The sequence below is a fragment of the Dicentrarchus labrax genome, unplaced genomic scaffold (assembly GCF_905237075.1).
Source record: "Dicentrarchus labrax unplaced genomic scaffold, dlabrax2021, whole genome shotgun sequence".
Lineage (NCBI taxonomy): Eukaryota > Metazoa > Chordata > Actinopteri > Moronidae > Dicentrarchus > Dicentrarchus labrax.
This window is the reverse complement of record NW_026136719.1, coordinates 7,975,122-7,989,083: the sequence shown is the minus strand read 5'-3', so window position 1 is coordinate 7,989,083 and position 13,962 is coordinate 7,975,122. Positions and strand designations below refer to the sequence as shown.

Below are 13,962 nucleotides of genomic sequence, written 5' to 3'. Positions count from 1 at the left end.
ATATCAAATTCATATCTGTTATCTATAATTGTTATTCAGTCTTTGTCTTCTTTTGCCTTGTACTCCTCAATGAGACGAATTTAGCTTTAATACTTTAGCTGGAACTCTCATCCAGACTCACATACAAGTGTAGACGGTCAGATATAAAAAAAAAAAAGAACGGTTGAGGTTTAGGTCTTGCAGTGGCAAAGGGGCATCTGGAGTAGATGTTCATTTTTTCACCCAAAGGCCAGACCAGGCAGGCAATTTAGCTCACCAGAAGTGTGTTTCGAATGACAGCAGGGGCATTTGGTTGACCGGAGGTGCTGATCACAGAAGCTCGTGGGTGGCTCAGGTGGCCCTCTGGTGTGACATTTAGGCACTGTCTCATTAGGGCACAAACACATTTTGTTTGAACAAAAGGGCAAAAACCCCCGCCCGTACTTACTCTTCATTATAGCCTAACCAGTATGAGGTTGATACGGATATGGGAGTGTAAAAAAAAACAAAAAACTCAAGATTTCGGCTGATAGCAAAACATCCCTCAATTAGTATTTTTTTTGTTTAATCAGTGCCCTGTTGTGGACACACTTTGTAATGGTGACACCATTTCTAAATGGCCTAAAACCTAGTTTTTCTGTACTGTTATGTACAGTTTCTCGTTACTTAATCGGCAAATGCAATAAGCCAATATTGGGCGACATATCAGTCTGGGTAATTTATCCATCTAGATCTACTGTCCATTGGTCCTTGATTTTGACCCTACCAGCATTTAAAGCATCATAATCGGTGACTTTTGAGACAACTTGAAACAGACACACAAACCAAAAAACATACAGTAGTTGTATGTTTCTCAGTAAAAACTGACTTGGGATGAACTTCATATCCAAGTAACCTTTAACATGTTTAACATTACATGACAGTGCTGAGTGTATTGCATTGGGAGGGTTAATAAACAACTATATACACAATCTGAAAACTTATTTTTGACAAAAGAAAATGTTCTATGTTTCATCATGTTTCTGGGTCACATATTAACAATGATATGATATTGTGTGCCTGATCACAACTTTTTTACATTGGTTATTTAGCTGATGAAGAAATGCTATCCTTTCCCAGTCCAATAAATTTTGAGAAGCTTTAATCCAGTGTGTAAACCTCTCAATCAAAGAAACATGTTGGCTCAAACAATTGTTACCAGCACCATGTAAAGCTGCCATTGATTAACAAAAGCTAAGGGATCTGGAGGCCTGGCCAAAAAGAACAAATGAACAGTGGAAGTCTGGACCAGCCACGCAGCGGGCCGTAGGATCCAGAGCTTTCCCACCTGAACTCTCAAAATCATGGTTACTAAACTAAGAAATAACCGACTGGACAAGCAGGCTGCTTTGTCTAAGAGCTCCTGCTTTTCCAGCCCCCCTTAAAAAGGGGGGCGGGGCCACCAACCAATCATCCCCAATGAGGAACACCTGAGAGTGTAAGGAGAAAAAGGAGGGAGGAAAAACACAAGGGGGAGCACATAACACTGGAAACTGAGCTTATTCGACAAAAACATTTTTTTTTTCTTTGTGTGTGGTATTTTTCGGTCAAATGATGATAAGGTTGGTTTGTTCTGTTGAAAGTAGACCTGTGTTTTCTTCAGCTGTAAGAAAAAGGAAAGTATTTGACTGCTGGTGTATTTTTCTTGGCAACAACTAACTTAACTATGACCAAACATCATATAAGACTAGCCAACATTACATGACAGTCCTAAGATAATGCATTGAGTTATTTTCATACAAATAAATATACAATGTGAAAACAGTTAATTTGGTGGGTTCATTTTTTGCCCTTTTTGTGATTTCTACTACTTTATACTTTTGTGCAGTGTTTTCAATTTTTTATCATGTTTTTGGATGATATTGTAGTGTTGATATATAGTTTTTGTTTGATCACATTATTGACTATTACGTCAACAGGGTGTAATCACTTTTATGTACAGTTTGACCATTTGCCTGATGAGGAAATGCTAACCTTTTTTCAGTCCAGTTAAGTTTGTGGAACTTTAATCCAGTGTGTAAAAACTTTCAATTTGTTCTCAATATATTTGCATAATGGGGACACACACACACACACGTGTTGGCTCAACCATTTGTAACCAGCAATATGAAGCAGACACCATAACCCAAAAGTCAGATTTAAAACAGAATGATTATATTAATAAATTATGCCAGTAATTAACAAATGGTGAGAGTCTGGGGTTCTGGCCAAAAAGAACAAAAGGATGGAGGAAGTCTGGGCCAGGCACACAGTGGTCTCTAGGACCTAGAGTTTCCTTACCTAAACTAATCAAAATCATGGAAAACAAAGAACCAAAAATTGGACTACCAGACCTCCATCCCCAAAGAATAAATCACAAAAATAGAGAGCAAAAGATGCTAACTGACAGGAGAGACACAGCTCCTGTTTCTCCAGCCTCCATTAAATATGGGGGCGAGGCTACCAACCAATCATACCCAATGAGGAACACCTGGAAACTGAGCTAATTCAATAATAAAATGACTTTATGACTATGACAATGACTGTTCAGTACGCTTAAGCTGTAAGCAAAAAGGAAGTATGTGACGAGATGAAAGTGGAAGCATTGAGGGCAGCAGCTGCTTTGTCACTGATATCCTGTTGACCAGAAAGATTGTGCAGGGCACAGCATGCGCGTGTGTGTCACTCATCCATGTTCATCCATTTGTAGCTGCACAAAAAAATCATTGTTCTCCACAAACACATTAGTGCAGACATTGTAGGGTTCATCCTATACGAACTATGTCTATGTCTGTCATAGAAAAGTCTTAAACATTCACACTTTTCATTTAACAAGACACAAAATGCTAATGTTTTTGGTTCATTCTATGACACTGGAACAGACCTTGCCCTGAGTAGCAGGATATTTTATTCTGAATTTCAATGTGAGATAAAGTAGATTCTGACCACTTAAAGGCCACGCATAACATGTCGGTTAAAAGCTTGTCAAATCAGTAAAGGGAGGACGATCTTCAAGTTGAACGCTGATTGACCCTGAAAATCTTTTTACCATATTCTCCTTGACATTAAAGGATGGTGTTAAAAGACGTTTTACCGTTGGTCAGGGAGCGAGTGCAGGGAGTGAGAAACTGCTGATATTTGCAAAAACAGGGAAGTAGAGATGGATTGAAATGACATCATACTTAAATGGAAAAAGATCAAAAAGCAGTCTGGTCAGCAAGTAGAGAGATGGCAGACAGTTGTTTTTTTTTCCTACAGGTACATCTTTGGCTTCCCTATAAAAATGTTTTACGTTCCTTTATCTTCTTAAGCTTAAAACTCTTATAAAAATGTGTGGTAAACTGAATTGTGCTTATAATTTTTTAGTTCATACAGTAGGCTAAATTATAAGATAACCCAGCTCTGTCTTATGAATTACATTTTTTACCTTGAAGTTCAAATATTGCACAAATTGATTGATGGTGGGTAAACTTACACAATAACTAATTTTGTCAAAATCAGCAGCGTCATTCAGGAAAAAAAAAGGCTGTTAGACTCTATTTTGCCTAATTGGTTTTAGCTCTTGATAAATTGAATGAAATTGAGGAAATTAACACATTTTAAACACCTGGGGGTACAAGGATGTACAAGAAATGTGTATCTGTAAACACTTTCCTGTTGTCTAATTAGGTGCCAAGTGGGTTGTGTTTGCCAAATGGGAGTCCTGCCACTAATGAGTGCTAGACAATCAAATGAGAATATTAAAAGTCAAAGTCATTGCTAATCTGTGACTGACATCTAACCACTCACCACTGGATGCGTGCTTATGTGGTCCTTATTCTGGTACTCAATTCAGGTTTAAAATAACTGCTTAAAAATGTATCTGCACCGGCTTTTTGACCCGGGCTTGCTTCCCACACTGTTCAGAACTGATGGGAGTGTAAAGCAGCTCTTCCATCACAACCCTCCACCTCATTAAAATCATTTACTCTCTCAGTGCATTAGCAAGCTGAGCTTTAAGAGCTGTGGATAAAAGAGTAGATGAAGTGGGCAATCTCGATACACTTGTGCGCGCTCTATAAAGATTTTGCAGTCATTCATGTGTGTCTCAATTCAGTATCACCCCCAAATAGCCGGAGTTTAAAAAGAAGAGGCCGCTCCGGGCTATGTAACCAGAGTGATTTTTAAATTAGGTTTGTGTGCTTAAGTAGCAATGGTTATTCACTGTCATAATACAGCTGACCTTTGCTGTCTTGAAACTTAGCCACCCACATCTTTTCCATTTGTAATTGTCCAAAAATGTTATTCTCTAATACATAACTGGGTAGACTGGTGTGTGTAGAAGAATGAAATCATATAAAAATACTCTTACCTTCAATGATTTAATTAATGCAGCACAACATTATAAATAATTAGGGATTATTAAGGATTCGGTTAGATGGCCAAATGCCTACAAGAAATATAATCATGAACTTAAAATTCTAATTATATTTTTATATGCATGAGAAAGAGCTTGTTTTTCTTTACAATTTACTGTACTATTTACTGTAGAAGTACTGTGTCAGGTAAGCTCTTGCTGCTGTCACTATGTTTAAACCATTTACCACAGTGCCATTCACTTTTGTATCATTAAAGTAAAGGTATCAAAAGCACCATTTTTAGTAAAGAGGCTGGATGTTTCTACATCTGAGGCTGTAGTCATGATGACGTGAGGGTGCACATACTGCACAACTCATCTCATCTGTTATATTAAATTCAAATGCTTAATAAAAAAATAAATAAAATGAATGATTGCTTAATTGCATTTAGCTGTTTCAGTTTCATGGTCTGGGCATAGTGCATGCTGGCTCACGGTCATGGTTTACTGGGACATGTATGTATTTATATTACAATAGAACGGGACATCAGGACTAGAAGGAACAGCAGGTGTTAGTAGTAACTACTGACACCTGATTTTCCTACTATGACAAGATAGTGACAAAAGTCAGTCTGCAGTGAAAAAAGCCTGTACATACAATACATCTTAATGCAACTTGAAGTTTGAAACATTACCCACAGGGACTTTTTTTCTCTTGTGTATTTGTGATTGTACAAATGTCTGTGTTTTTGTGGTAGGGATTCATTAAAAAAAAAAAAAAAAATCCAGTTTGAATGAATGAAACCTAACATGTGACCAACCTGGCTAACCATGACCTGACCTGATCTGACCTGCAGCTGGTTATAGGATAGTCTGCACCAACTAAAAATGAGAAGCTGCTTTCTGAATTTGCTCTTTGCTGATGAAAAGAGAGAGGAGAGATAACAGTCCAAGCTTGTTGCAAATTTAGCCAACCCAGGTGTCACAACACAGTCAGTCACCAGTTTTTCACATCTACACACTCACATTTTCTCTCACATATGCAGTGAAATGCTCGCAATGTAGCCCAGCTGTCATTAAAAAGTGCTGCAGCACTTGCAGGCGTAGGCGGACAGTAGATCACATCAAACATCACATACACATCAGTAAAGAAAGGATCTGAAATATACTGTGTATATACATTTTAGAATATGTTTCTTGGGCATTTTCGCCTGTTATTTGAAAGTTATGGGTGAAGAGTCAGGAAATAGGGAGAGAGAGGGTTATGACGTCCAACAAAAATCACCAGCTGGAATTGAACCATCAAAAGTTGTGACCATGCAGCATGAACTCTAAGCATTCAGCTAACAAGGCACTCCAAAAGTCCTGTCGGCACTGTCAGCACTGCAGTGTGGTCATTGTGCTTTTCTCTTAAAAGTCCACTACCTTCTTTTCATATTAATTTCTTATTGTGTGAGACTAGTGCCTCTCTCTCCTGTATTGTAATATCTTTACAATAGGCAGTGTTTTGAATTCACACTAAACAGAAACTATTTTCCTATCGGCTGGGGGCATTTGAAAACAGGTTTCTTGTGTAGCTCAGCAAGAAATAAAGTAATTGTCCTAAAAAAATAGATCATTTCAAAAATCTGTGAATGGGAAGCAGTAAAATGAATATGGCATACAAAAAACACACTGTCACTCTGATCAAATCCCAAGCCTGTTTACTTCATCGCAAGCTTGAACATCTTTCTTCTTCCACATTGCTTCTACCACTGTCAGCTCTGAGGTTTAATGGCACCATTAAGAAGATCTGCCATTGGTCTCCAATTCCTGGCGACAGGCCCCTTTGTTCCCTTCTCAGCAAGACGTAGGCTCCGACCTAGAGGAGGCTCTCAAACTTGCAAAAAAGATGGATTACGGGCCTTAAAATAGAGCTGTGCACCTGTCGCCTAACATTTTCCAGCATGGACACTCTTGGATCCAGTGACCGCACCAAATGTCACAAGAAGGGGATGCTGTGAGCACAAACCTGCATAAAGCAGTTGGTAGCTTTCAAAACACAAAGGGGAGCCATAGAAGCTTTCACAAACAACTCTGGACTCCAAACATATGAAAACAAAGACTTGATCAGGTTTTAAAATTGTGACAATGAAATGTCATACTCTACATAACACCATAACATTGAGTTACATTGATGACAACTTCACAACTGTGCAGCTGGAGACTGCTGGGTATTTTAGGGTAATAAGGTCAGTGGGAGGCGAGGGAATGGCTGTGGCTTTCAAAAACATATTTTTATGCTTATATGCTATTTCTGATTTATTTACACAGTTTCTCTATGAATTTGACTTCTGAACTGTTTTACCTGTGTTTAATGTGACTGCTGTGTGAGTCGCCCAAGAACTTGTTGTTTCTTTTCTTTTTCCTCCTGCTTGACATACAGGAAGTGGTGTCATTCAGCACTGGCATAAGCACAATCTTTTTGCTCAATTTGAAACCATCTTAACTTTTACTCTTAACGGGGCTGATTTGCATCCACTTTGCATTGACTTAATAAGCATCCAGGTGATCTGCTTCCTGTTTAGTCTGAACACACCATCTGTAGTATTTGTGATAATCCAACAATGCTATAGTTCTTTAGAGCAAACATCAGGCGTGCTGTTTCCTTTGTAAATGTCCTTGCACTGTCAATATGTGCTTTGATAAACATTAACACTAGAGTGGTGATTAATCAATTCAACTCAAGTCCATCTGCAGAAAATAAAGTGCTGACTATTTCAAAGACATCTGATGACATTACTTTGGGCTCTTGGATATTTCTCACATCTTTGTAATGTTTGTTAGACCAAACAATTTATTGATTAATGAATAAGAAAAATAATCGTCCCATTAATCGATAATGAAGATAATTCGTTAGTTGCAGCCTTAATGGACGTGTGATTGCACATACCCAACATAATTTAAAGGCTACATTTGGCTGGTGTCAAGCTTGTACAGTAATGTACAAAAGCAGCATATTTAGAGGTGGATTTCAGCGATCAAAGAAAACTTGAAAGTACATGAATCTTACTGAATAATTTCTACAACTTGTGTATGAAGATTAATTGACGTCACAGAATATCTGCAAGTACTCAGCAAAAGGAAGCTGGATTCGCAGTTTGGACAAAAGTCATGCTGTGACCTAACTCATTTGTGTCAGATAATTATTCAACAAAGTCAACTTTTAAAATGATGTGATGAATAATTTCTCTTTTGAAAAACAGACTTTTATTCTGACCTCAGATGTCAGTGCCTTATTTAACAACCTCTTCTACTTATGTTGGCCACGTAATTAATATTCACATGGTGTAAATCCTGATCATTCTTTGCAACTTTTTCCTCTGTTGATCAGAAACATATTCACTCATTTCTTTCCCACAAAGAACCATTTATTCTTCACACATTTACTGAAAATTACAGTTTATTGAAAGGACACAGAAAGGTCATATAACACAGATACATGTAGCTAGGAGTTACTACTCAGTGCATGGCACATTCTCAGGGAGACGACCCATTGTGAGTCTTTGGCTCTTTGCCTCTGGAGTGTTAAAGGCAGAAAGAGTGCTGAAATATTAAATGTTGAACAGTTGGCCAGCCAACTTGAGCCTCTATATTTCAAAATGTGGAGGAGTAAATTAACCTTGCTACAATGAGTGACAAACAATATTCTAAGTTGGGTAGTAGTAGTAGTAGTAGTAGTAGTAATAGTAGTAGTAGGAGTATTTTTTATTTGTCAATTGATATATTTATCACAGGATACAGTGTCAGACCTCACCAGTGCAAAGGGATTTTTCTAGAAAGATCACACATTTAGAAAGCAGTGTCCTCACTCAGAATAAAACTCAGATAAGTAAACAACAAATGAACAATCATGAAACAAGTTACCAGTGCCATTGCTACCTTTTAAAAAGAATTTCTAGAATGCATGCCATTTTACTATGGAGGTTTTTCAGATGACAGTTTGAAATTTTGACGATTCCAGTGTCTCAGCCTTTGCAAACAATGCTGATGCGTGTGTGTGTGTGTGTGTGTGTGTGTGTGTGGGCGCACATATGTTTTTTGTGAGAGTGCGCAAGTGTGTGCTCTTAGAAAGATCCTTCAGGCAATGCAGGGGCTCTGCATTTTGGATAATATGCCGTCCGCTCAGTTGTATTCATGTGGCTTTGTCTTTTTGCTGCTGCCTCCCTCTGCCTCCTCGCTGTCGTCTGAGAGCTTTGTGTTGAATTTTCCAGTCTGCATTTGGCTCCTTTGCTGTTAGGTTCAGAAGATAAAGATTCATAATGAGCAAGACTGACACAATAATATTCCACAGTAGACATGTGGTGGTCCGTAATCTCAGCAGGAAATGCTCCTAAGTATCTGTGGGATGCAAAGGGAGTAGAAATACGTATCTTCTTTAACTTAAAGACAATACTATACTATACTGATACTACTGTTAATACTGAGCTGTCTATTGCCATTACTGGGCTTTATAATCAAGCAGTTTCTAATTCCTCTCTCAGTCATGGTTCTCACCACATGTCTCTCCCATTTTAATGGCTACTACTTTAGTTGATGCAGCCAAATTAAGGTGTTCCATTGAAAAACGATTGTTCTGAACACTCTCATCATCCCCAAACAGGGTGACTGGAAAATTCACTATAGTTTGCAAGTTAGCTCCTCCTCAGTAGCAGAACGCTAATAGTGGATTAAATTAGAAAGTTGCCAACATGTCTGACAAACATTTAGAGGACATCCCCCTTTTCCTAATGTTTAATGTTTTAAATCCTGTATTGTTTTACGCGCTTGCTAACAAAAATGGGGACCCATTCATATAAACATTGCCCCATGGGACTGCTAGAGTCCAAAAAGTACCTTTTAGGTCCAGTGTTTTAGGAGGAAGCATGTTGGCAAAAGAAATGGAATATAACATTCATAGGTATGTTTTCATTAGTGTATAATCACCTAACTATATGATTCAATGTGTTTTTGTTACCTTAGAATGAGCCGTTTTAATCTACAAAGGGAGTGGGCTCTGCTGCATTGACAAACCAAACACTGGCTCTAGATAGGACCTTTTGCATGTTTTGCAGCCAGTTTATCCAACACCATTTAGGTGAGGGGTATTCAGTTGGTTACAATCTGCAACTTCACCGCTGCTGCATCTATAGTGTGAGTTGTGAAATTGTACACAAATTACAAGTTTAAAGAGCAACTTAAGAACCAGTTGTAGCTTGAACAACTTCATTCAAAATACACATTTTGGGTGGTAATTTGGGAGTGTGGAGTACAAGGTAATGTGGCCTATAAGTTAACAACACTTGATTTTATTTGATAAAAGGAAATAAGTGAAACTAAATACTGTAGTTAAATGGCCCAGTTTTATGGTAAATGTAGCCATGTGAACTTGTTATGATGTATCAGGTTTTTATATGCCCAAGGAGTGGATCACAGGTACAGAGTCCTGCTGGTTTTAATTTTAACTATTGAGAAAATGAGTTACACTGGGAATGAATGCAATTAACTACCTGGTGGGTTGGAAAACCAGCAGCTCTCAGGGTTTCTGACACCATTCTGACAGCAACAGCAGTCTGTTTACAGTTCAGTGGCACATTGAAACACAATGTACCCTTACGTGTGTGTGTGTGTGTGTGTGTGTGTGTGTGTGTGTGTGTGTGTTTGGGGGATGTGTGTTCCTGTTATCCTGCTATTTTCACAAATACCCATCAACATTTTAAAGACAAAATGATGGGGCTCCAATGTATTTTATTAATGGAATGCAATTTTCTTTGGTATTTTGAATAATTCCAGTCATTTTTGGCAACAACATGTTTAAGCACTGCACACAGGCACTAGAAACCAATTCCCCAAGCAAAGCATCTGTTTTGTGTTTACCAATGTCACTTTGGAGAATGCCTTAAGGCTTGCTGGCTGCTTGCAAATTATTATAACATCACTCTGCATGGCAGTGGGTTATAGTTCTATCACCTGGCTTGAAGCAAAACAAACAAAAAGAGCAGCATGTACCTCGACATTTATCCCATCTCTTTCAGGGGAGCTTGAAGTAAACTTTGAATTTGACCATATCATTTGGAGGTTATGTGATTATAAAATACTGAGTAGTACATTTTTACCCCAAGTATGTACTGTGTGTGATTCAGTGACTGAGGCTAGGTACTCAATGACTTTCACTTCCATCTGCAGGCAAAACATCTCTCACTTAATGCACTCTTGTGGCTTCTTGCCAACCTCAGTTACCGCCCACTTTGATGTGGGTTTGGGATTTTCCTTTTTTGTGTCTATCTTCTTTATCATCAGCAAAAACTCCCTTAAGGATATCCAAAAGTTTTTGTGGAAGGGTGGATTTTTGGAAAAACTTGCAACAGCTTTGTCAGTAGCAGCACTACCAATATCAAGTTGATTTAAAACAAATGTACGATATATCTGACAAAACTAAAGCTACAGAGGTACATGACTTTATTTTGACTTATGGTGTCTTCACCATGGTTTTTCACGGATTGGTACTATGTACTAGTACATACAAGTTGGTAAAGATGAAGTAACCCTCTCCCTTGCGCTGTTTCATTGTAGGCGTCATATGTGGGTGCACGCCAACTAACTAATTAACTAACTGACTGTGCCACAGCAGGCAGATGGTTTTTATTTCTTGAAATATGTTAGCAACTAAAACAAATGCCCTCTACAATATATGAAAGACATTTTCTTTAGTATATTTGGATATTGAACTCTACTTTTTGTAAAATCCATTAACAAACACAGCACAGGCCTAAAAATGTCTTTAGCAAAACAGACCAAATTCAACTATTTTATGAATCCTAACAAGAATTAAGAGATAACACACTTATTTTATTATCATCATTATTTAAAATAATAATTAATAATTAATGATTTTGAACAACTGAGTGCAGTATCTTTATTTATGTATTATTTTTGCTTTTCCTCACATTCACCTTTGTGATTTTTATATTCCAGCTGTGTTCTTCCACTCTCAACTTTCTAATGAATTCAGGAATGTCAGAAACAAACAATACTGATGCCACTGTGCTTCAGAGGTTTGCTCTATTGTTTAAGAATGCTAGGCTGAAGTATTATATTTTTGACTTCAAAAATGTTTACTCTCAAAGAATCTTGATAATAGTCTCAAGCAGGTACAGCTAACATCTGAATAAACACACTTGCACACTGTGGCTTTAAAGCTTGCACAAAGAGAGAACAATGTTTTTTTCCTCCATGTTGCTGACATTATAGTTCATCTGGGTGAAAACTCCTTTGTGGGTTTGTGGTGTTGGTCTGTCAGACTGTCGATGTTCAGGCCACATCGATGAGAGCTTCTTTGTCTGATCAGTCAACCAGGAGAGACTGAGTGAATAGACGAAGGCTTATTGTACAATATATCTCTCCTAAAAGTGCAGATGTTGGTCTGGTTTATTTAAACCCTTCATTGCACTGTACAATACAATACAACAGGTGCAAGATTACAAGAAATGCCCTTCCTTCCAAAAACATTTGAACATAAGGGGAGATGCCACTCTGGTTCTCAGTCTCACAGTCAATCGAACATGAGAACACATAATGAAGGTAGAGTAGTGACAGGAATAGAGGGCACTTTAATGCAGATTGATCCACAGAGACCGAAATGCCAATCATTACTAATCAAATTATTTACTACACCATGGATGGCAAGTGCTGTGCATGAGGGATACCAACAGAAAGCAGGAAAAGTCTATTATAGATTCAGTGCTGCAACACAATGTGAAAATTTACCAATTAATGAGGTAAAAAAAGATAACACTTAAAACAGTCATTAGAGATGAGATGAGATGTTACAAGGCATTGCTTCTTATTTGTCAACTCTGCTACTGCTCCTAAAAAAATTATATAACTTTAAAAAAGTGGAAGATAAAATCAATCATCTTTTGGGTTTTAAAAAAACATCCCTACTGTTCTAATATATACATTGTTCACTAACTCATATTTCTTTCTATTATTGTATTTTTTGCCAGTTTTGCATCTTGTGTTGATATGCCTCGGGGAATGAACTGCTTTTGACTTCAATAACATGTAACATATTATGTAGAGCTATTTCACTACATCTAATATAAAACAGAATACCATTATGTTGGACTGCTCTGAATCAGTGACACTGTCCACTCTTGTATTACATAAAAAAACAGTTGTCAGACTCTCACTGAATATCTTTCTGGCACAAAACAAACCAGTGAAGTCAAATCTGCCCATTTGTAAAGATCTCTTTTGAAATATTCTCGTATTCTTGTGCAAATAGTCTGTGTGTCTAAAAATGGATCGCTGCCACTTGGAATGCAAGACAGTTGCTCAGTTACAGAGTATTGCACTGCATTGGAATGAGATGCATTGTTTTGCCGTACCATCTGCCACTGCCAAACAGGTGTGACTCAATTCAATAATATGATGAGGGAGGCAGTTATGCATAGGATTTGGCAAAGCATTGAATATAACATACTATAGGTGACATTGGTAAGCTGTATATAAGGTTTTAGTAGATTGGTTGCCTTCATTTAGAAATGTGATGTAGGTGTTCTTTATCTCTCTAACACTCTGTATCATCTGCTTTGCTTTTTTTTCACTTCTTTGTGTCATACTGTTGTACACCGAGTTGAATCTTTTTAGGTTTTTAGTTGTCAGTCACTGTGTAGTCACACTGGGCTTGTTACATCTGTTTAGCCTTTCATTCCTTTCCAAGTCCTTTAAAACATGCTTGTCATGCTACATGGTTTTCACATTTTGATAATGAGATTGTTGTGTATTGCAACAATTTATTTTTTTAGATAGCGTTAAATAGTTCGCTTATTGTCTACCCCATATAAAGGAAGTTTTTATCTAAAAGACCAAAACCAACAAAGTATTTTACTGTGTAGCTGAAGTGTAATATATGTAGCTTGTGCCTCTGTGCCATAGATCTCCATGGTTGTCTGAAAACACGTCAATCAGCCACAGAGTTGCAATGGTTGAAAATGTTAAAGTCTAAAATACACATCATAGACAGTGCTGTAAATACAAAGTACTGCACCAAATTAATCCGTGGCTGAAAATAGTCCCCAAAAAAAAGCACTATTTACTTCTATTTGAGCAACATTTTATAAAACCTACAGCATCCAGCTGTTTTAGGATATTACTGAGCCTTAAAAAAAAAAAAAAAGAAATTAAAATTTGTGACCCATTTTTAAAGATTTCCGTCTTTAAATGGGCTTGGGACCGAGTTCCACAGACAGGGTGGGGAAGTTAGAAAGTATTGTGAGATGGACTAACACATTGTTGGTTTTGTTTTTTCACAGGATTTGGTGACAGTAAGAAAAATATAAAGAAACACCAGCCTTATCCTGTAAGACATTTCTCCTGATTAACTGATTAATAATTTTCTGTGGGGCCAAAAAAGAACAAGAATTCACTGCAGCAGCAAGAATACATATAGAAATGTCTGCATCTGTTATTATTTCCATATAAATTCAACTGATGCTCACCTGCTGTGGCTCTGGTATCTTTTTACTTTCCGGGGCTGATTCCTCCGTTTGATTTTGGAAACAGTTGCCCCCGGCCTATAGGAGTAGAGGGAAAATATCTCAGTGCAG

General features: G+C 37.6%; 1 protein-coding gene across 2 annotated transcripts in view; it reads right to left on the bottom strand.

Moving 5' to 3' along the window:
* Positions 1–7,721: 7,721 nt before the first annotated feature.
* luzp2 (leucine zipper protein 2) overlaps positions 7,722–13,962 on the bottom strand; it is a 145,280-nt gene continuing 139,039 nt past the window's right edge. The window contains exons 11-12 of one of the 2 annotated variants that reach the window (XM_051378944.1): positions 13,855–13,929; positions 7,722–8,605 (exon numbers count right to left, since the gene is read on the bottom strand). In XM_051378944.1, coding sequence (XP_051234904.1) covers positions 8,498–8,605; positions 13,855–13,929 — 183 coding nt within the window. In that variant the 3' untranslated portion in view covers positions 7,722–8,497. The remainder of the gene's footprint in view (positions 8,606–13,854; positions 13,930–13,962) is intronic. The other variant, XM_051378945.1, reaches the window with a different exon arrangement.